The following is a 20,159-nucleotide window of genomic DNA, read 5'->3' as shown; positions in this document are numbered from 1 at the left end:
ACTGCTGGCTTTAATTTTAATTTTGTGTGTATGGATGTTTTACCTACACAAGTCTGTGCACCGTCAGAGCATGCAATTCTGGAAGAGGCCAGAAGGTGTCAGATCCCCAGTGGAGTTACACATGGCTGTGAGCTGCCATGTGGGTGCTGAGAACTGAACCTGGAAACTCTGTAAGAGCAGTAAGTAGTCTTAACCCTGAGCCATCTCTTCAGCTCCACTTTGGCTCTTAATAGAATGTGCCATCACATCGCTCCATCTTCATGGACTCTGCACAAAACAGCAGTGCATGGCAAATTCAAAGCTTAATTATTTGGATCTCTGTGGACATCTTCACCAAATATTTACCTCCAAGATGGCTGAGTCTGTGAATGCAAAACCCTTGGTACAAAGGCCTGAGTGTGTTCATTTAACATCACCTTGAGTGAGAATCTGAGATTATAGAATAAAACAGAGCCTGGGGCCTCCGAGAGCTCATGGTCTGCTCTAGCTGTCTAAGGGTTTAAATTATACTGAGGAGGGAGAGTTGCTGGGAGTCATTTTCTTCAGGAGTGTAGTTACTATGAGGACACCCAGGATCCAGGTACTAATCCTACATCTATACACATACAAACAACCCTAATTAAATCCATTGGGTTATTTAAAAAAAATGGGGGGTTTGGGGATTTAGCTCAGTGGTAGAGTGCTTGCCTAGCAAGTGCAAGGCCCTGGGTTCGGTCCTCAGCTCCGAATTAAAAAAAAAAAAAAAAAAAAAAGGGAAGGTGACGTGGTGGGAGAGTGTCAGAGGGAGCAGCAGAAGGTGAGACAGGGGAGTAGGGTGAACAGGACCAAACTCCATGACATACATGTATGAAATTGCCAGTTATCTTTATGCTTTTTATATTGATTTATTTTGTGCATGGGCACACGTGAGCCACCACACACATGTATGAAAGTCAGAAGACAATTGGGAGTCATTTTTCTGTGGGTCCTGGGCATGAAACCTTGGCAGCAAACCCCCTTCTGAGCCATTTCACTGATCTAGCAAAAATTATTGTAAGCCTGGCAGTGGTGGTGCATGCCTTTAATCCCAGCACTAGGGAGGGAGAGCCAGATGGGTCTCCGTGAGTTTGAGGGTCTACAGAGTGACCAGGACAGCCAGGGCTACATGGAGAAACCCCGTCTTGTCTTAGGGGGCAGGCAGATCATTTCAGTAAAATAAACTGTGACCCAAGAGATAGTCATTGGAGGTACCCTGGAGGAGAGGGAGTCTGGGCAGTGTCCTCCAGCTATGAGCAATAGGTTTAGGATCAGAGAAAATGTAAAAGGAATGACTTCTTATGTTAATCCAAAATGAAAATAGGTTTATTAATTCCTGTGAAAAACATGACATATTAAAACCAAGTCACATACTTTATTTTGATAAGAAAAAATTTTCAGTAAGAAAATTGGCACTGCCTTCTGCTGGGGCATGTGTGAAATCCTGGGACTTGTAGGTCAGGGCTGCCATGGTGATGAAGGGCAAAGCAGCCCAGGCAGGGGGTGACTACTGTAAAAACTTAGTAAAGTAGGGGGGAGAGAGGCGAGGAAAGGAAATCAAGAGGCCTGCTATTGGGGCCTTTCTCCACATTCACGCACTGTCAGGGTTTATCCTGGGAGAGCAGGGAGCCATGCAAAGAGTTACTGAGCAACAGAATTGTCACTTTGGTGACTAGTATCAGAAAACTGAGTCCTGGTCAAGTTTTAAATACTAGCCACTTCTGACCCTGAGGCTTGAGGCATCACTGTCTTTAAAGTGCCGGGCATGGAGGGAAGTGGGGAGTGTCCAAAGATGGGGCTCACAGAGCGAAGTGGTCCCGGCTGCCTGCTGTCTCCATCTCACCGGCACCAGGCTGAATGTAATTGTCCTCAATGAAGCCATCATCATCGTCATCTTCGCCCACCTGTGGGTGGTTCCCGCCCCTCGTTCCCGGCAGCGGGCGATGCTGATAGCTGGCCCGGTACTTGCGGCAGAGGTGGCACTTGGCAGCAAGCGCGATGAGGATGGAGAGGACCACCGCCCCCAATACAACCCCCACCAGCACGGGCCATGCCCGGCCCCCGGTGGTGGCCAGTCCAGGGGCCATTGTTGATGTGGTGTTATCCACTGAGAAGTTGGCTGCATGGAAAGAGACAGTATTACGAGAGGTTCCCCAGACAGGATCCCGGGGGAAACTGAGGGGACCCAATCCATCCTCAACCATCATACCTCTCTACCACTCACTTTGGTTTCCGTCTCTCATGGAGAGGCCTGATGACATTGGTGAGCCTTGGCCTCTGTCAGAAAAAGCCAGGGACACCCCAGGCTCCAGGCAGCCCTGGGGCACAAGTCCTGAAAAATACAGAGGTGTGGGGGTCAGGGTTAGATGGAGGGTGCTGAGGACAGGACCATTGCCCACACCACTGGTCCATGGAAGAGAACAGAAGCTGCCATGAAATGGAGTTCAGCTCTAGAAGGAGCTGACACAGAAGTTCTGATGCCTTTCGTAAGCGCACCTTAGGATCTAGGCACTAGCACTGTGCTCACAAAATCCCATTACATAAGTATACACGCTATCCCTGCCTTACTAATGAGAGCACAGAGGCTCCCAAGTGGAAAATGGTCCAACGGAGCTGCCAGAATTTGAACTCAGATCTCTAACAATAGAGCATGGTCTGGCGCGTTGCTTGGCAAGCTGATAGCAGTCAGGACAAGCAATTGTGTGGAGCTATCCAGCTCTGGAGTAGACCCCAGGAACTGAAGGCTGTCCTCAGACAGTCAGAGCTCCCTGCCTCTCCGCTCCTGTGTCAGGATCCTCCCCTACCGTACATCCCTATCCTTCCAGTGCCCTGTCCACTCAGCCCTACCCACAGGGGTCCCACACTCTGCCACCGCAGTGGGGCTTATACTAGGGAACTAATTGCAGACTACCACCTGAGTAGGAAAAGCTCACAGTGAGGGTCATGGTGCTCAGGACTGGAGAACCCTGGGGGAGGAGCATCTGAGCCAAGGGAGCAGCTGGGGAAGATCACATGTATAGGATTAGGCTTGGGCACATCTGAGGGAGGTTAACAGTGTATGAGGAGACACACGTGGCCAGGGAAGGAAGAGCAAGACATCTGAGGCTGGGCACTGTCCGCAGGAGGTCGGCAAGAGTCAGAGGTATCCCTGGGCAGATTAGCCAGGCAATGGACTGAAGCACCCAGCTTTGGGGTGTATTCAGCCACACTCACTCCTCTGTGTGATACCCCAAAGGATGCCCTCACTCATGATGTACCTCCTTTCTCTAGTAACTCAGCCCTCCTTCCCACCCTCCACCACAGCCGTCCGAGTTACCTACACTTTGTCCTCAGAGCCAAGATCTCCTAACAGGTGTGTAATCACCTCCAATCCACTACCCAGAGCCAACTCTGAGCCTATCACCCGAGGAAGCTCCTTCACTGCTCCCCATAGGCCAAATATGTCCTGTTCTTGGTTGGGGGACTCGAAATCCATCATGGAGCCCTCAGGCCTCAGAGCCCCACCCTACACACACACACACCCCTCATCTACCTCTCAGCTCTCTGAGTTTTCATCCCTCAGTGCCAAATCAGCCCTCACTGCTGGTGAGGTTACTCCAGGGTCCATAGGTGACCTCCGCCTCCTCAGCATCCAGTCAGAACTGGCCACCACCAGCCACACACTTCCCTGAGGCAGAGGACTTGGGTAGACTGGTGTGTGCCTGGTTGGGGGCAGGGAGAAGCTGGGCTTCAGCGCACAGCTTGTAAAGTGAGTGAGGGCCTTGGGGAGAGAAGTGCCTGGATGGGGGAAGGGCAAGCCTCAGGAAGGAGATGTACCTAGTTCATTCATTCATTTGCAAGCAATCTTAGGTTGCCGTCTGTGGACCTTTCCCTAGGCACTCAGTACTCAAGAAACAAGAGTCTGTTACACCTTGCAGTGAGTTCAGTTAGGCTTTTCAAAGGTTGTACATCTGCTCCCTTCCTCCCCCGCCCTGCTCTGGAAATTCTTTCCAAAGATACACACAAACTCACTTTCCAAATGCCTCTGAACTCGCACCCGGTACTTGCCTGCCCATCCCCCTCCAACTGTCACTTCTCAACCCACAACACAACAATACACAGCCCTCCCGATCAGCACAGATGCACACGCCCCCAACTGGATCTAGTTTATGGGCTGCACACAGGAGCCCTTGTGGATCAGAAGAGATCAGAGCACCCGTTCCCACACCCCCAATGTCTTCCCCCTCTCCGCTCCCACCTTCAGACACTGTGCACAGTCCGTGGAGGTGGCTTCCGGCTGGGACTGCTGAACCTGGACAGGTGGGCGGGCCAGAGCAGAAGCTTGGCTCACCTGGAACTGTAGCGGGGTGGGCGGGGCGGAAGTGCAGGTGAAGGCAAGGCGGGGCAGCAAGCAAGATTTGCTGCGCCCTCAGCAGGGAAGACTCATCTAACACCCCACCAAGTACTGAGGGGGAGCAGGCTTGCTCCCTCCCCCAATATTGTGGATTAGTGCAACTGGAGCGCAGAAGGGTCCATCCAGCCTGACCCTTCAGAGACAGACCTCAGCAGGCTCCGCTACCAACCCTGATAAACAAACGGATTTCTAGTGCCGGTACAAAGTCCAAAGTTGAAGCTGGGAGTTTTACAGGCCTGCTAAGGCAATGAGCCAGATGGGACTATGGGGGAGAGAGCTATGAGCTGTCTTCCTGTGTGTGTGTGTGTGTGTGTGTGTGTGTGTGTGTGTGTGTGTGTGTGTCTACACTTAAGTACCTACACAGGGGGTCCAAACCTTCATCTGGGTCCCGTGGTTCCCTTGACCCCACCTGCCAGGCCCTTAGCTTCCCTTTGCCTTTGATCCTTGGGACTGATGCCCCATTGTCCTTCAAGATACAGCTCAAGGGTCACCTCTACGCTGTCCAGCACAGCCTAGGACACCACTGGTATCAGTGTTTCTCGGGATCTTGGGCTTATTCCTGCTTAGGCTGCCTCCTCTATCTACCTGGATGTTCTCCCAGGGTGGAAGACAGCCTCTGAGGTTCTCTGGGCTTTTTGTACTCAGCATAATACCCGGTGCTAGACAGGATCAATAGATAATTTAAGGAGAAAAAGATTGTCTGTGCAACTAATGCTTGGGAATGGGTGTGCCAGGATCCAGGACCAGTGGGGCACAGCTGGAGAGAGGACTTCCCAGAGGCACTGCAAAGTGGGTGATAAAGTTCTGAGATGTCCTCAGTTTACTGGCAAAGGGCTGAGCTGGAAGGAAGAACAGCAGGTGTGGGAAGGGTTAATAAGTTACAGGCTACAGGCCCACAAGAGCTTTATGGAGTGGCAGATATCCTGCTTGCAGTCCTGGCTTATCCAGATACAATGGTTACTTCTCCCTGCAGGCAACCTGCCTATCCCAAAGCCTTTCCCAGTTGGGAGTAATATCCTCTCCCCTCTTACCTACGGCTACTGTGGGTTCAATGCCTTAAATTAAATGCCTGTCTTTATTTGGTGTTGTTTTGTTTTGTTTTTGCTTCCTGTGTAACAGTCCTGGCCATCCTGGAACTCACTCTGTAGACCAGGCTGGCCTTGAACTCACAGAGATCAGCCTGCTTCTGCCTCCCAAGTGCTGGGATTAAAGGCAAGCTCCATAGCTCGGCTTTAAATGCCTGTCTTAATTTTCATTATGAAGTACTATGGCTTTTTAGCTCACATAGGCTTTTCTTCTCCCCTGCCCTTCCCCACTCCAACTGCTACCTAGCATGGCTGGTAGGGGGTATGGCAACTTGTCATAAGTCCTTTGGGGCTAGCATCTGCAACAGATCACTCAGCTGTTTCCTTTCCAAGATGTGTTGGTCTCAGGTTTTGTTGCTATTGTTTTGTTTTGGGATATGCCTGTATGTTTAATTTTATTTTGAGACCGGGTCTCTCTGTGTGACCTAGGCTGTTCATTATGAGTGGAGGGTGGCCTTGAACTCACAGAGATCCACCAGTTTCTGTTTCCTAAGCATTGGGGTTAAAGGCATATGCCACCACACTCAGTCTGTCTCCAGAGTGTTTATTTTGTTTTGCTTTGTTTTAGCAGGGGCATGGTGAAACTGTCTAAAGTGTAGAAGTCTGTGTGCAGGGCTTGGAGTGTCTTAGGATGGAGTCCCAGGAACAGCCCTTTGCCATGTACTCTTCCCGTATCACCCTGCCCCTTCCCACTCAACACTGTGCCCCAGCTCTGCTCACCTTCCAATGCCCAGACCCTGCAGTGAACCCTCTTCCCATGCTCTGCACACTGTGACCCTGGCTTCCCCACCGACACTTCCAACTCCTGCCCCACATCTATCTCCAGCTTCTCCCCAGGAAATTATCCTCTTAGGCTTCTCCAGCTTCTCCCCAGGAAATTATTCCTCTTAGGCTCTTCGCTTCCAGGGTCCCAGCTTGGGCACTCTTCAGACAAAACTCCCCTGCCACTCCTTAATCTGGGTGATGTGCCCTGTTCTCCACTCTGTAGAAGAATTGCTAAACAGTCTTATTAAATTAAAAACAAAAACAAACAAACAAACAAAAAACCTGGGAGCCAGGTATTGGGGTGAATTCTGAAAGATCAGAGAAGCAGAACAAGCCACAGCTAACCTCACCTCACCAACTTCTCAGCCAATCCTGTTTCCTCAAACTGGAAGCCTCTGAGTCCTCATACAATTGGATCTCAGCTGAACTGCTGCTAAAAGCCTAAAAGCTTAAAAGCTCCTGGTTCCTGGTCCTGAAGCCTTATATACCTTTCTGCTTCCTGCCATCACTTTCTGGGATTAGAGGCATGTATCTTTCCCAAGTAAGACATGAGATCTCAAGTGCTGGATTAAAGGTATGTGTCACCATGCCTGGCTGTTTCCAGTGTGGCCTTGAACTCACAGAGATCCGGATGGATTTCTGGATTAAAGACGAGTGTGCCACCATTCTCTGGCCTCAATCTAGTGGCTGTTCTGTTCTCTGACCCCAGGTAAGCTTATTAGGGTGCACAATAAACTGGGGGACACAATATCACCACACCCCTCTATTGCCTTGGCACTTTGCTCCCATAACCCAGTGCTGTGGTTTCTTTGTTGCAACTTTCAGTGAGCTCTGAGCTGTGATGTGGTATCTTATTATCTTATTATTATCTTGTTATCATCATATCCCCAATGTCTGTAATGATAACAATGAATATTTCTGGAATCAATTAATGAATCGGGACCTGACAGGTGAGGAGCCTGGGAGAAAGATGGGTGTGGGCAAGGATTGGGGTGCAGGCTGAGGAAAAGCAGGAATCCCATGAAAGAGGGAGACAATATGGAAAGACTGAGGTGAGGAATGAAGAAGGAAATAGTTGTCATCATAGGTGGGACAAGGAGACACCAGGAAAAATGGGTTGCATTTTATTTTTGAATAAAAAAGAAGTCATTCACTGACACCTAATCAACACCAGCCACGTTCCAGGCACCGTGTTTGTTTGTTTGTTTGTTTGTTTGTTGTTTGCTGCCCCATCCCATGCGCTTGTTTTTAAGTGGAGATATTTCTGTAATATAACCCAGTTCTCAGGGCCTCAATGGTCAGCTGCTCACAAGCATGGAATTCCGCAGCCTTTGAGATCACAATGCTGGACAGCACTTATTGTCATTGTGATACCTGTTCTCACACCAAAGGATGTCTTTCTTTACCCAGTAAGCAGCCGCTCTTCCTGTCCCCTGCCCCAGGTTCCAGTAGACTCCGATCTTTCCGTCTCTATGGATTTGCCTTTTCTGGATATTTTGTATAGATGTAATAATATCTATGCCATATACATTAATTTACTTTATTTAGACAGGGTCTCACTATGTAGCCCTGGCTGGCCTAGAACTCACTATATGTAAACCAGGCTGACCTCAAACTCACAGAGATCCACCTGCTCTGCCTCCCGAGTGCTGGGATTAAAGGTGCATGCTACCACCACACCTAGCTCTGTGCCAACTTTTGAAAGGGCTAGTTCATTTGGTTCTCATAACCATCCTATGAGGGAGATGTTAATCATCCCCTGGCCAAATGGAGACAATGAGACTCTGAGGAAAGAACTGACATGGGGACCTGGCAGACAAAATAAGCAAGTGGTCCACATCAGCCCTTTATTCCAAGAATATTTATTGAATGCACACCACAGAGGCACAGCCACCCAATAAGCAACATACACAGTAACCCCACTGGCTCTTCAGCCAGGAGCTCTGATGCAGCATAACCTTCCATGTGACAGCCCGGCAAGCATGCTGTGAGCTCTGTGCAAGTAGCCACCATTGTATTTTCATAGCAGTGATGGACAACAGCGCAGCAAAAAGAAGATTATTTGAGATAATGGTGAGTGCTATGAGGGAAGTAAACCAGGGGCTGGAGAGATGGCTCAGTGGTTAAGAACACTTGTGCTTGCAGAGGCCACAGGTTCGGCTCCCAGCATTCACGTGGTAACTCACGACCATCCATAACTCCAGTTCCAGGGGATCTGACACCTCTTCTGACCTTCACAGGACCAGGGATGCACCTAGTACACAGGCATACATGCAGGCAAAACACCATACACATACAATAAAGTAAATACTTAAAAAATAAATCAAAGAGCTTCACACAACAGCTTCATGTGAACATGGCAGGAGGCCGTGACAAAGTCAGGGAAAGAGGTGACTCGCTGTGACAGTTACGTTACTGAAGCTGTGACCAGAACCCTGTAACTCAAATTGCTAAACAGTTTTATTAATTTAAAAACAAACAAACAAACCAACAAACCTGGAGCCAGATATTAGGGTGAAAACTGGGAGATCAGAGGAATAGAACAGGCCAAGCCACAAGTTCTTACTGCTAGGAGATCCTCAGCCCAAGAGAGCTACTTCCTGTATACTCATGCCTTATATACCTTTTTGTGCCCTGCCATCTTACTTCCTCTCTCTGCCAAGCTACATCACTTCCTCTTTCCACCCAGCTCTATCACTTCCTGTCTATCTGTACAGACCTCTATGGTTAACTAGTGCTGGGATTAAAGGCTTGTGTGCCACCATGCCTGGCTCTGTTCCCAGTGTGGTCTTGAACTCAAAGAGATCTGGATGAATCTCTGCCTCCCGAATGCTAGGATTGAAGGCATGTGCTACCACTGCCTGACCTCTCTATATAATATAGTGGCTGCCTTTATCATCTGATCTCTAGGCAAGCTTTATTTGTTAGAGCACAAATAGAATATCACCACAGAACCCCGACAGAAACAACTCAGAGGAGGAAGGACTTCCTTCAGCTCACTGTTTCAGATAGTTTCAGTGGATCATGGTTGGGGAAGATATACCATCAATTCAAGTCATGATGGGGGTGGGGCAGGGTAGTGGAGGCTGTTCATGTCAAGGTGGACCCAGGAGCAGACATTAAAGTAGGAAGTGGGCAGTAATCACGCAGCCTCAAGGACCTACCTGCCTTAGAAACCCTCCTCCAGGTAAGCTCCACCTCCTGAGCTTTAGAGAACCTCTCTAACTAACACCAGCAGTTAGGGACCAAGCATTCAAAACATGAGCCTAGGAGAGATAATTCACATCCAAACCATAATGTTCCACTGTAGTCCCTACAGGCTTATGGTGTAAAATCGTATGATGTAAAATTCAGTCCGACTTCAAGTGTCTACACAATCTTAACATTTCCAACATTATTCTAAAGTCTTTCTGGAGTCTCTACTGAGACTCAAAGGAATCTCTTAAGCTGTGAGTTCCCTGTAAAGTAGAAGAGAAGGCTATGAATTTCCAATGTACAATGGTATGAAGTAAACATTCCATTTCAAAAATTGAGGAATTCTTGCATAAGATGAAAGGATAGAATCAAAGCCAGGCCAGTAAGGCCATTGAACCCTATAGCTCCATGTCCAACATCCAGGGACATGGCATCATGACGTGAGCTCCAACAGACCTAAATAGTACTGTGTCCGTGGCTTTTGCTGTGTATTGCACATTGGCATCTCTCTTGGTCTGGTTCCATTTGGTACCTACACCTCTCCTCAGCAGACACCCACATTCCTGGCATCTCAGACATCCTAGTGTCTCTACTATGACTTGGAACTCACTGTCACAGCTTCATAGGGAGGTTGTAGGGACTCCAACTACTACTACACATTGCCTGGTGTCACAGGCTCTTCTCTGAAATCTTTAGGGATGATTACAAACTCCATAACACAGCACTACGTGTATAATACCAAATTCTGCTGCCAGTTTGAGCAGTCCCCATACCCCATTGGACCATGGTTGCAACAGAGTATCTGAGTGGGCAAGCCTGGAAAAACACTTCTTTAGATGGACCCAGTAGAGTGGAACACGTGGCACTGTATTTTCAAAGGAAAGGTAGGGTTTCACCAGTTCCTGAAAGGTCCCCAAGGCATCTTTGTTCCTATGCATTCACAGCTCTCTCTCAGCTCTCTCTCTCTCTCTCTCTCTCTCTCTCTCTCTCTCTCTCTCTCTCTCTCTCTCTCACCCTGGCTGTCCTGGGATTTGCTATGTAGAGCAGGTAGTCCTCCAGCTCACAGAAATCCTTTTGCCTCTGCCCCCACAACTGGGATTAAAGGTGTGCAACACCATACCTGGCCACAGCTTCTCTTTAATGGTGTTGATCTCTATAATGATGATGATGATGATGATGATAATAATAATAATAATAATAATAATAATAGCTTCCTTATCCACAACTCTAAATAAGCTCTTTTTTTCTGGTCTGTGGGCACAGTGGATGCCTGACAGGCATCCCAGTATCACATATGGTATGCAGAGCACAAACTTGTCTGGATGTAGCAGTTCTGAACATGTATGATTGAGAACCAACAAAACATGGAACCAGCAAAAGCGCCTTATGTCTGGGCGAGATAGCCAAGGAGCAGGCGAGAGAGAAAACTCTCAGTGTGCCAAGAGTAGAGGTCAAGGCAGAGAGGAGAAGCAGGCCAGAAGACTAGGGAGCTAGTGAGTGGCTGGTGGGGTAAGAGGCAAACTTATGACATGGGTGTCCCAGCCAGAGAACAGAGCCTTTAAAGGGCCAGGTTTGGTTAGCTCTGTAAAATGCTGCAAATAAGTCAACTAAGTTATGGGCTGCACTACAACCTTTGAAACTGGCAGGTGGGAGTCTCTGAACACCTTGACCAGAGCTGTTTTTCTGGTGTGTTAGGAATAAAAGCCTAATTGGAGGGTGCAAGTGCAGGCAACCAGCAAATCAGAGACTACTTGGGAAATTCTACTGTACAGGAGCAGAGAAACAGAAGACGCTGCGGAAGGGGCTGACAATGGAGGAAAAGCTGTTGCTTTCTAAGGCTAAGAGCTGTGGGACCACGTGTGTTTGCTGATCAGGACAGCGCAGGAGAGACGGGAAGGAACTTGATGATGGGGTGGGGGGAGGGGGGTATCCCTGAGGAGTCACCTGAGAAGGCGGAGTCAGGTGCACAGAACTGGCTTTGGAAAGAGTCCCTCTGAGTCACCAGAAGAAGGTGACCTGTGTTGGTAAATACACCAGGGCTGAGGTGCAAGCTTCAGGAAGCTCTCTTTGCTGGTGTCTGTTTTTCCAGTGCAATAGGAAGTGTTGTGAAGGAAGGGTGGGGAGAGAAGACTGAACTGGAGGAGAGGAGGAAGGGTGGGAATGGATCATCCCAGGGAAGGGAAAGAGAACAGGCTCACTGTGATCGGTGTGGTGGTGGTGTTTGCGCTGTTTCCCTCATTGCTATGACTGACTCTACCTGACAAAAGAAGAATTAATTGGGGGTCACAGTTTAAAGAAAGGGATGCAGTCCATCCTGGTAGGAAGGCATGGTGGTGGGAGCGTGAAAGTCAATGGTAGACTGTGTTCTGGTCACACAGTCCACAACCATGCAGCAGAGGTGAAATCTAGTGTTCCACGTGTCGTCTCCCTTTTCCCAGAATTCTTAGTCCCCAAACCCCAGCCAGACGACGTCATCCACTTTCTGGGTGGGTGTTCCCACCCCAGTTAAACCTCCCTAGACTCACACCACGTGCCGCGCCTAGCGTTCTCACCCTGGTGACTCTAATCGGGTCAAGTTGACGGCGAAGAAGGTTACCACAGGCTGATTGCGTTTGTTCTGCCGCCGGTCCAAGAGCAGGTGGGGAGAAGATGAAGAAGGGGCCTGAGCCAGGGCTGGGGATCTGCCAGGCAAGGGTGACAAAATGAGAAAGGGGCAAAGGTACTGGCTGCAGCAGGGGAATGGCTATGGTGGGCAGGCGATCTGGTCAGGACAGAGGGAGGAGGGTGGGGAAGATGGAGGAGGCTGTGAGATCCTTCCACTTCAGGGCCAGTCACTGGTGTACGAGAGGAGTTATGTGGAAGACAGGAAGAGGTGGGTGGATGGTAACACCCAGAAATTAGGGTTACTCTGGGGATGCAGGTATTGATTGCACTGACAGTCCCTAGGCTATAAACCATGCTGCAGTCCTGAGGCGGGGCCCGCAGAACAATACTGCTTTCACTCTTATCTGAAGCAAGTGGTTCACCTTCTGAACTGTGGGTCTAAGGAGAGCCTTCTAAAAGCACCCCTAATCAATAACAGCTGCAGTTCATACCCAGGCTTCTGGCTCTCTGTGCAGTCCTTTCCCAGTTACAGCCCAGCTACTTCCTTCTGCACTGATGAGTTAGACATCCCATCATCCCATGGTATTCAATTCCACACAGCCATTTTGAGTGACAGATAGCAATCGCTTCTTTTCCAAGGCATGATCATATTTCCCAAAGGAAGTCCAGAGTGCTTTCCAAGCTCAGCATGGAAGCTGAGCATGCAAAAGATGATAAGTCCTGCATCCTACTTAACACTGGCTCCCTTCTCCTTAGACCTGACCCCTCCTTGCAGCAGCCACAACTTCTAATCTAGGAGTCATAGGCCTGGAGTATCTGGACAGCCCCTTGCTTGTTTCTGGCTTTGTTGTTGTTTTGTTTTGGCAGTTGTTTGGGGTTTTCTTTGTTGTTTTTTGGTTTTTTGGAAGCAGGGTCCCATGCAGGCTGGCCTCAAATTCAGTATGTAGCCAAGGCTGACCTTGAATTTCTGATCCTCCTGCCTCCACCAACCAAGTACTAGGAATACAGGTTTGAACCACCTTGCCTCGCTGGCAGGGTGCTTTAATGAGGTGGTAAAAGCAAAATAGTGAACATGTATGTCCTGCCAGAGGCATACACATCAGCCTGGCACCGGCAGCAGATGCTCAGGGTTAACCTGTCGGATGAATGCATGGCTAGGATTCCACAGGGCTCACATGCTGGCTCCAGGTCAAAAACAAAACGAAACTGGTACTCACAGTTTCCACTCTATTTGTAGGGATCTCTGATCTACTTTTATAAGTAATGCTGCTTTGGAATGGTAGAGGAAGCTGTCAGAAGGCAGCTGTCTACTTCCACGCGTTCAGTCACGTCCAGCCTTCCTGGGACTTGGGAACAACTTTAAGATGACACAGGGTTTTCTGAGGAGGCTGGCCTTTCCTCACTCCTTGTCTGATCTGCGCTGGCCAACATTCTGTGCATGTCCCAGCATTCACCACATTACTGAAGTCCCACTGAGGACTGAGCTTGAAGCTGAGCGAAAATGAGGCCCCTGCCGTGTAAGACAGCACTTGGGAAGATGAGGCAGGGGCATCTCCGAGAGTTCCAGGTCAACCAGCCAGGATACTATCGCTTATCTTAAAAGAAGAAAGCAAGCCAGAAGCCCTCTGGCTGGGTTATCACTAAGAATGTAAAGCCTGGGGTAACTGAAAGGATCTTTCCCCCCAAGAGACCCAAGTCCAGAGCAACATTTCAAGACCACAGCTTTTGGGGCTTTCTTCCTCACTCAAAGCCAAAGATCATATTGTTCCAGGAAGCTCTGAGGAAGGGTTTGCTAAGCCTCGGAAGTCCCCAGCCACACAACCTTGAAACTCCAGTAAAATTATCTCATGGAGTTGCCACATCAGATTCATCACCCAGGTTCATGAGACAATTCCATCCAGAGTTACTGGCTCTGCCTCACCACCTCTGACACGGGAAAAGTACTAAACAGCACAGATGGTATTAGTGACCTGTTTTGATGCTACAAAATACCCCGACAAAGGCAACTTAAGGAAGGAGGGACTCTTGGCTTACATTTCTGGCGAGTTCTGTCTCTCCTGGAAGGGAAGAGGAGGTGGGTGGTCACATTGTATTCAGTCAGAAAACAGAGCATAATGTACACTGACACACATTCATTCTCCTCTTTATTCAGTCAAGGACCCCCAGCCTAGTCTAGTGCCACCCAGAGTTAATGCCGGTCTTCACAGATAAACTCAGAGATTTGTTTCCATGGTGATTGATAAATGAGATTCACCATCAACCTTTAATGTGCACAGTGTAACCGCATAGTCTCTCTCTCTCTCTCTCTCTCTCTCTCTCTCTCTCTCTCTCTCTCTCCCCCCCCCTCCCTCTCCCTCTTCCTCTCCCTCTCTTTTTTCCTTTTTTTTTTTTGTTTTTTGAGACAGGGTTTCTCTGTGTAGCTTTGCACCTTTCCTGAAACTCACTCTGTAGTCCAGGCTTGCCTCGAACTCACAGAGATCTGCCTGGTTCTGCCTCCTGAATGCTGGAATTAAAGGTGTGCACCGCGGCTGCCACCGCCGCTGCCGCCGCCGCCGCCGCCGCCACGTATAGCATTTCTTGACATCGCTGCTCCCACTTTGCTAGTTACCTTTACAATAGTCAGGCCTAGTGGAAGCAGAATTTGGCCATCCTGACAGGAACCGCCACCTACATCCCTGAGGGAAGAACCCGTATAGGTGGCCACATTTGGTAAACCAGCTAGTCATAGCTGCCACCATGTCACCCCGCCCCAAGCCCTGCCTGCCTGGCTCCTGTGCAGTAGGACCAGTTATGTCTGCTACATTCTTGCAATCATGGAGAGCCCATTAGGAAAGGAAGGAAGTGGATGTCTACCTGAAGCCCCACTAGTATTGGGACAGCTCCTAGGCAGAAATTATCTGGTTGGTGGTGGGCGCCACTTACACCTGGAAAGATGTGGTGTCCCCAGAAGCACAGGAAGCCCATGCTGTATCAGGTTGCAAAGGCACGAACAGGAGGTTGCACACTTTGAGCGAGTGTCCCTTCTGTAGGATAGGAGCAAAAGCCAGATGGCAGACAAAGCATCACCATGCCTACAGGGGAAGGGGAGTAAGGAAAGGTAGACCTGGGGAGCTGCCTTCAAAGCGCTCTGTATATATCCCACCCACCCACCCACCGTGAACCCCAGTGGTCTTGCTGCTACCTCTTGCCGTGGAACCAACATAGCAAGATCAAGTAAGAGTGAATGACCAGAAAGCACTCCAGCATACAGATCCTGCAAGGGACACAGCAGTGGGCCTGGTGGCAGTCTTCCCTCACCAAATGTGCTTTGCATGCTAAGTAGGCTTGCTGTTGTTTGAGATAAAAGGACAATAGGTCACTTGTGTCATGTGCCATTGGGTGCTATTGCTTCCAAGTTTTCAGAGTGACCTGGTATAACTTAGAGGCAGGATGCCCTTAAAGTTCTTGCCAGTCAGCCGGGCGGTGGTGGAGCACTCCTGTAATCCCAGCACTGGGGAGGCAGAGGCAGGTGGATCTCTCTGAGTTCGAGGCCATCCTGGTCTACCAAGCGAGTTCCAGGAAAGGCACAAAGCTATACAGAGAAACCCTGTCTCAAAGAAAAAAAAAAAAAAAAAAGTTCTCGCCAGTCCATCTCTCCCGGTTTGCCTTTTGCCTTCTTAGGGGCCTCACTCTGCCCTACCAGAGCTGAATGCATTGTCTTATTGTTGTTGTTGCTGCTGCTGCTGTTGTTTTAAGACTAAAATTTCCCATGCTTTCTGGGTTTATAGGAATTGGTCTTCTGAAATCATTATGAGCTGAGCTGGGGGGTGACCTGTACAGAAGGTAGTAGCCTTCCTGACAGACTTCTAACCCGCTTCCTGTGGACGGGGCAGCGTCTAACAGGCCTACTGCAGTTACTTATGCTCTTAGCAGTTGATTAAGCACTGGGGTCAAAGCTGTCTCACTACATAACTAACCTGGGACAATCTGTTTCCTCATCTGAGAAATAAAAAATGAAACCCACCTCAGATGACCGAGAGTCCTTGAGGTGTAAACCCCGCCTCTTCCCAGTGTCACTGGAGTTTTAAGGCACGAGTCTGAGCTTTGGCAGTCCCAGTAAGCTAGCCACACACACCAGTCCAATTAAGGAGATAATAGTAAAAGCAGGGGAAGTTTTATCCTAGGAGGACACATTGAAAAGAAAAAGAAAGGAGTCGTATGTGCAGGCGCTGATAGAAGGGTTAGGTTTGAACAGAGGTAAGAGGTCCAAAGAATTAAGTAGTCTAGTCAAGGTGTGGTCTGACAGTGTCATTTTCTCAGCTCTAGTCTGTCCTACACGGTGGTCCAGTAAGTTGTCAGAACTGTGTGAGTTCTTGGGCCCAGGGAAACAGCTCAGGGAGTAAACACATCTGCCTTGTGAGCCTGACAACCTGAGTTCCATCCCCATAACCCACAGTGGAAGGAGGGAACCGACTCCCAAAATTTACCCTCTGACCTACACACATGTGTCATGCCGCCCCCCACTAATAATAATAATAATAATAATAATAATAATAATAATAATAAATTAAATACAAGTTTTACATTTTTATTTTTATTTTATGTGTATTGGTGTTTTACCTGCACAAATACGTCTGTGCACCACATGCATGCCTGGTGCCTTCAGAGGCCAGAAGAAGGTTTTGGATCCCCTGGAACTGGAGTTACAGACAGTTGTGAGCTGCCATGTGGATGCTGGGAATTGAACCCAGGTCCTCTGAAAGAAAAGCCAGTGCTCTTAACCACTGAGCCAACTCTCTAACCTCAATTAAAAAGAGAAAAAAAATTAAGATGTGTGAAGTCTCTGGGAGGCAAGGCCCTCCTCTGGCTTCTGCCACGGCTTTAGCCTTCCTCTCCCACTAGCATGGGATTCCTAGAGGAAATTTTTAGTAGACAGGTAGCCAAAGGGAAGAGAAAAATCTCTTTGGAATGCCTCCTATCCTGCCAGGAGGTCATGCTGACCCTGTAAACACCCAGGACCTGTTAGCTGTGGCACCCAAGGTCTGCTGGTCTTCTAGCACCAGACTGTTTGTATTACTGGGTAAACTTTACTCCAACCAAGGTCAATAGAAGTATATTATGCTTTATATTGGGCTGATATAATCCCAGCTCTCAGGCAGACAAGTCAGGAAGATCCAAAGTGTGAGGCCAGCCTGGTGCACTTATGGAGATTCTGTCCCAAAGAACTCAAAGGCTAAGATGAAGCTTTGACACAGAGCATATGCTTCCTAGGCACAAGCCTCAGGTTTAACCCCAAGCACTGTGAATCGCTTCTGACAGTCAAACCAGCAGAATCCTGTTGTGGGTGTTGATTTCAGCCTCTGGCCTCAGAAGACTCCGGAGCCAAATAGCCTTTGTCAAGCACTTTGTAGAATAGGGACTTCATTCAATGTCTTGCTGAATTAACTAGGGCTTCCTTCAAATAAAGGCTTGTTTTTAGCTTGCTTGCTTTCTCCCCCCACCCCACCCAAGGAAAACCATACAATGGATTCAAGTAGTCTAAAGTCCTCATCACAGCTTGTCACAAACACCTGCCTCATCTTTTCAGACCAGAATGAACACACACACACACACACACACACACACACACACTCAATCCATACTCGCTCCCTTGCTAACCTCAAGACACAGCCTCAGCCTGGTGTCCCAAGAACATTTGCTGACAAACTTCCTCTCTCTATAGTTATTTCCTGGAAAACAAACTCCTTTTCCGATTATAACACATTTTCAGTTGCTTCTTGAGGTTAAGGGAAAGTCTCATTGTTACTATTAACCAAAAAAACCAACCAAACAAACACAAAAATAAAAACAACTTGAAATTACTTTCTTTTTCTTTCTTTCTTTTTCTTTTTTGAGACAGGGTTTCTCTGTGTAGCTTTGCACCTTTCCTGGATTTTGCTCTGTAGTCCAGGCTGGCCTCAAACTCACAGAGATACGCCTGCCTCCCGAGTGCTGGGATTAAAGGCGTGTGCCACCACCGCCTGGTGAAATTACTTTCTTTTTCTTCTCATCTCACAAGAATGTTTCCCAGCCGGGCGGTGGTGGCACACATCTTTAATCCCAGCACTTGGGAGGCAGAGCCAGGAGGATCTCTGTGAGTTCAAGGCCAGCCTGGGCTACCAAGTGAGTTCCAGGAAAGGTGTAAAGCTACACAGAGAAACCCTATCTCAAAAAACCAAAAAAAAAAAAAAAGAATGTTTCCCCTTTCTTAGCTGATGAACAATGAAAAGTACTTTATTGATAAAGTTGATTTTTCAGGCCAAGACAGCACTTAAGCTTCCGATTACCATGTTACTAATTATAACCTTAAAGTTAATTTCATAAAGTTGTTTAGGCAACATTTATCTGGCTTTTCAAAATACATTTGTGGGCCAGGCATTGGTGGCCTTTAATCCTAGCACTCGGGAGGCAGAGGCAGATGGATCTGTGTGAATTCAAGGCCAGTCTGGTCTACATATCAAGTTCCAGACAGCCAGAGCTACATGAAGAAACCCTGTCTCAAAAAGCAATTGTGGGCCTGGGGATGTAGCATGGAGATAGAGTACTACATAGTATGCATGAAGTACTGGGTTCAATCCCCAGCATAGCCTCCTTCCCTACAACACACACACACACACACACACACACACACACACACACACACACACACACACACACACAGTATTTTGTTTTTGTTTTTGAGATAGGATTTCTCTGTATAGGTTAGGCTGTCCTGGAACTTGCTCTGTAGACCAGGCTGGCCTCGAACTCATAGATCCACCTGCCTCTGCCTCTGAGTGCTGGGATTAAAGTTGTGCACCACCACAGCCAGGCCAGAGAGAGAGTGTGAGTTAATGCAAAGATAGACTATTCAGAAACATCACCTTTGGATTTGTACATCACAAACAAATATCTTAAATACTTTTCAAAATATTCTAGAAGCTGACACACGAGGACATGCTTCAGAAGAAAATACTGGAGAGAGGGGGGAAAGACCCAGGGGAGCTATCCATGTCCTTTAAACTCATGGGGCAGAAGAGAGCAGCATTCAGCTTCCCACACGGACTTACCAGTGCCCTCAGCTTCTCCCGGAAGTAGAGACGTGACTCTTGTTCCATTTCTTACTCAGATGAATTGCACAGATGCCAGGCAGTTTTGCCTAGGGGGAGTCTCCATTAACACAGATGAGAACCAATCTGGCCCCAGTTCAGAAGAGGCATCGCTGTCAATCTTGCTTTGTTTTGGGGGTGCTCAGGATGGGACCCAGGCTCTCACCCATCTGAGCTCATACTGAGCCACATCTACAAGCCCCTGGATGCCAGTTTGGGAGGGTAATTTGGAGAGAACCATTCTTTCTCCCTGACGGTCTCCAGCGCAAAATTCAATAGTCTTTTTTTTTCTTCTGCATAATCTGCGTCACAACTTCACCCAAAGGGCTCTCGGTTCAGCCACTAGGGACACTGGGTGTCTTTTCTACATGGGAAATAGTCCTCTGTATGCTTTCAAGCAGGCTAAGGTCCTAAGGACAGTCCAAGAAGGTACACAATGGACTGGAGAGATGGCTCAGAGGTTAAGCACTCTTGTTACTCTTCCATGGAGCCAGAGTTCGGTTCCCAACACCCACATCTGATGACTCCAGCTACAAGGGATCTGACACCCTCATCTGACTCCATGGTCACCTGCGTGCACACACACACACACACACACACACACACACACACACACACACGAATTTTAAAAATTAAAACAATTCTAAAGACAACCACAAGAAGAAGGCTCACAAAAGACCATGTTGCATCACTCAGTGCATGTTCACAGAGATGAGTGGAATTCTGGCTTTGGGCATCCTCTGTTCCTATGAACTCGAGTCACTTGACAAACAGAGGACCCTAGCCAATGGCCTTTTGCTTTTCTAAACTAAAAGAAAAAAAAAATCAAGAAAATAATGCTTCAAGGTAAAACTAAATCCTACAGTCAGCGCGCCTCCATGTTCTCATATAGAGTGAATACTTCTTTCCTTTCTTTTCAAGAAAATAAACATGGAAAGTGGAGCGGTTGTTATGCTATGCTTTACTTTATTCTCCCAGAGGTGAAATAGGTCATCA

The 20,159-nt window shown here is 48.2% G+C and overlaps 1 protein-coding gene across 4 annotated transcripts; it reads right to left on the bottom strand.

Annotated features, from left to right (window-relative positions):
• Positions 1-1,319: 1,319 nt before the first annotated feature.
• C2H1orf210 (chromosome 2 C1orf210 homolog) lies at positions 1,320-19,477 on the bottom strand. 4 transcript variants are annotated; one of them, XM_036177360.1, is made up of 5 exons: positions 15,239-15,304; positions 14,982-15,080; positions 12,006-12,134; positions 2,240-2,347; positions 1,320-2,134 (listed from the first exon to the last, which is right to left on the bottom strand). In XM_036177360.1, exons 4-5 carry the CDS (start codon positions 2,274-2,276, stop codon positions 1,815-1,817), a joined length of 357 nt encoding a protein of 118 aa, XP_036033253.1. In that variant the 5' UTR covers positions 2,277-2,347; positions 12,006-12,134; positions 14,982-15,080; positions 15,239-15,304; the 3' UTR covers positions 1,320-1,814. The 4 variants fall into 4 exon arrangements, with proteins under 4 accessions (XP_036033253.1, XP_036033254.1, XP_036033252.1 ...); XM_036177361.1 differs by lacking the exon at positions 12,006-12,134 and having other exon boundaries at positions 14,980-15,080; XM_036177359.1 differs by lacking the exons at positions 12,006-12,134; positions 14,982-15,080; positions 15,239-15,304 and adding an exon at positions 19,125-19,477.
• Positions 19,478-20,159: the final 682 nt, after the last annotated feature.

The sequence above is a fragment of the Onychomys torridus genome, chromosome 2 (assembly GCF_903995425.1).
Source record: "Onychomys torridus chromosome 2, mOncTor1.1, whole genome shotgun sequence".
Classification (NCBI taxonomy): domain Eukaryota; kingdom Metazoa; phylum Chordata; class Mammalia; order Rodentia; family Cricetidae; genus Onychomys; species Onychomys torridus.
This window is presented reverse-complemented; position numbering and strand designations above follow the sequence as displayed.

Excerpts from the sequence above, each read along its gene's own strand:
- C2H1orf210 (XM_036177359.1), bottom strand. The coding sequence starts at position 2,276 with ATGTCATCAGGCCTCTCCATGAGAGACGGAAACCAAA. Across the intron at positions 2,135-2,239 it reads CATGAGAGACGGAAACCAAA|CCAACTTCTCAGTGGATAAC; the intron begins GTGAGTGGTAGA and ends CTTTCCATGCAG.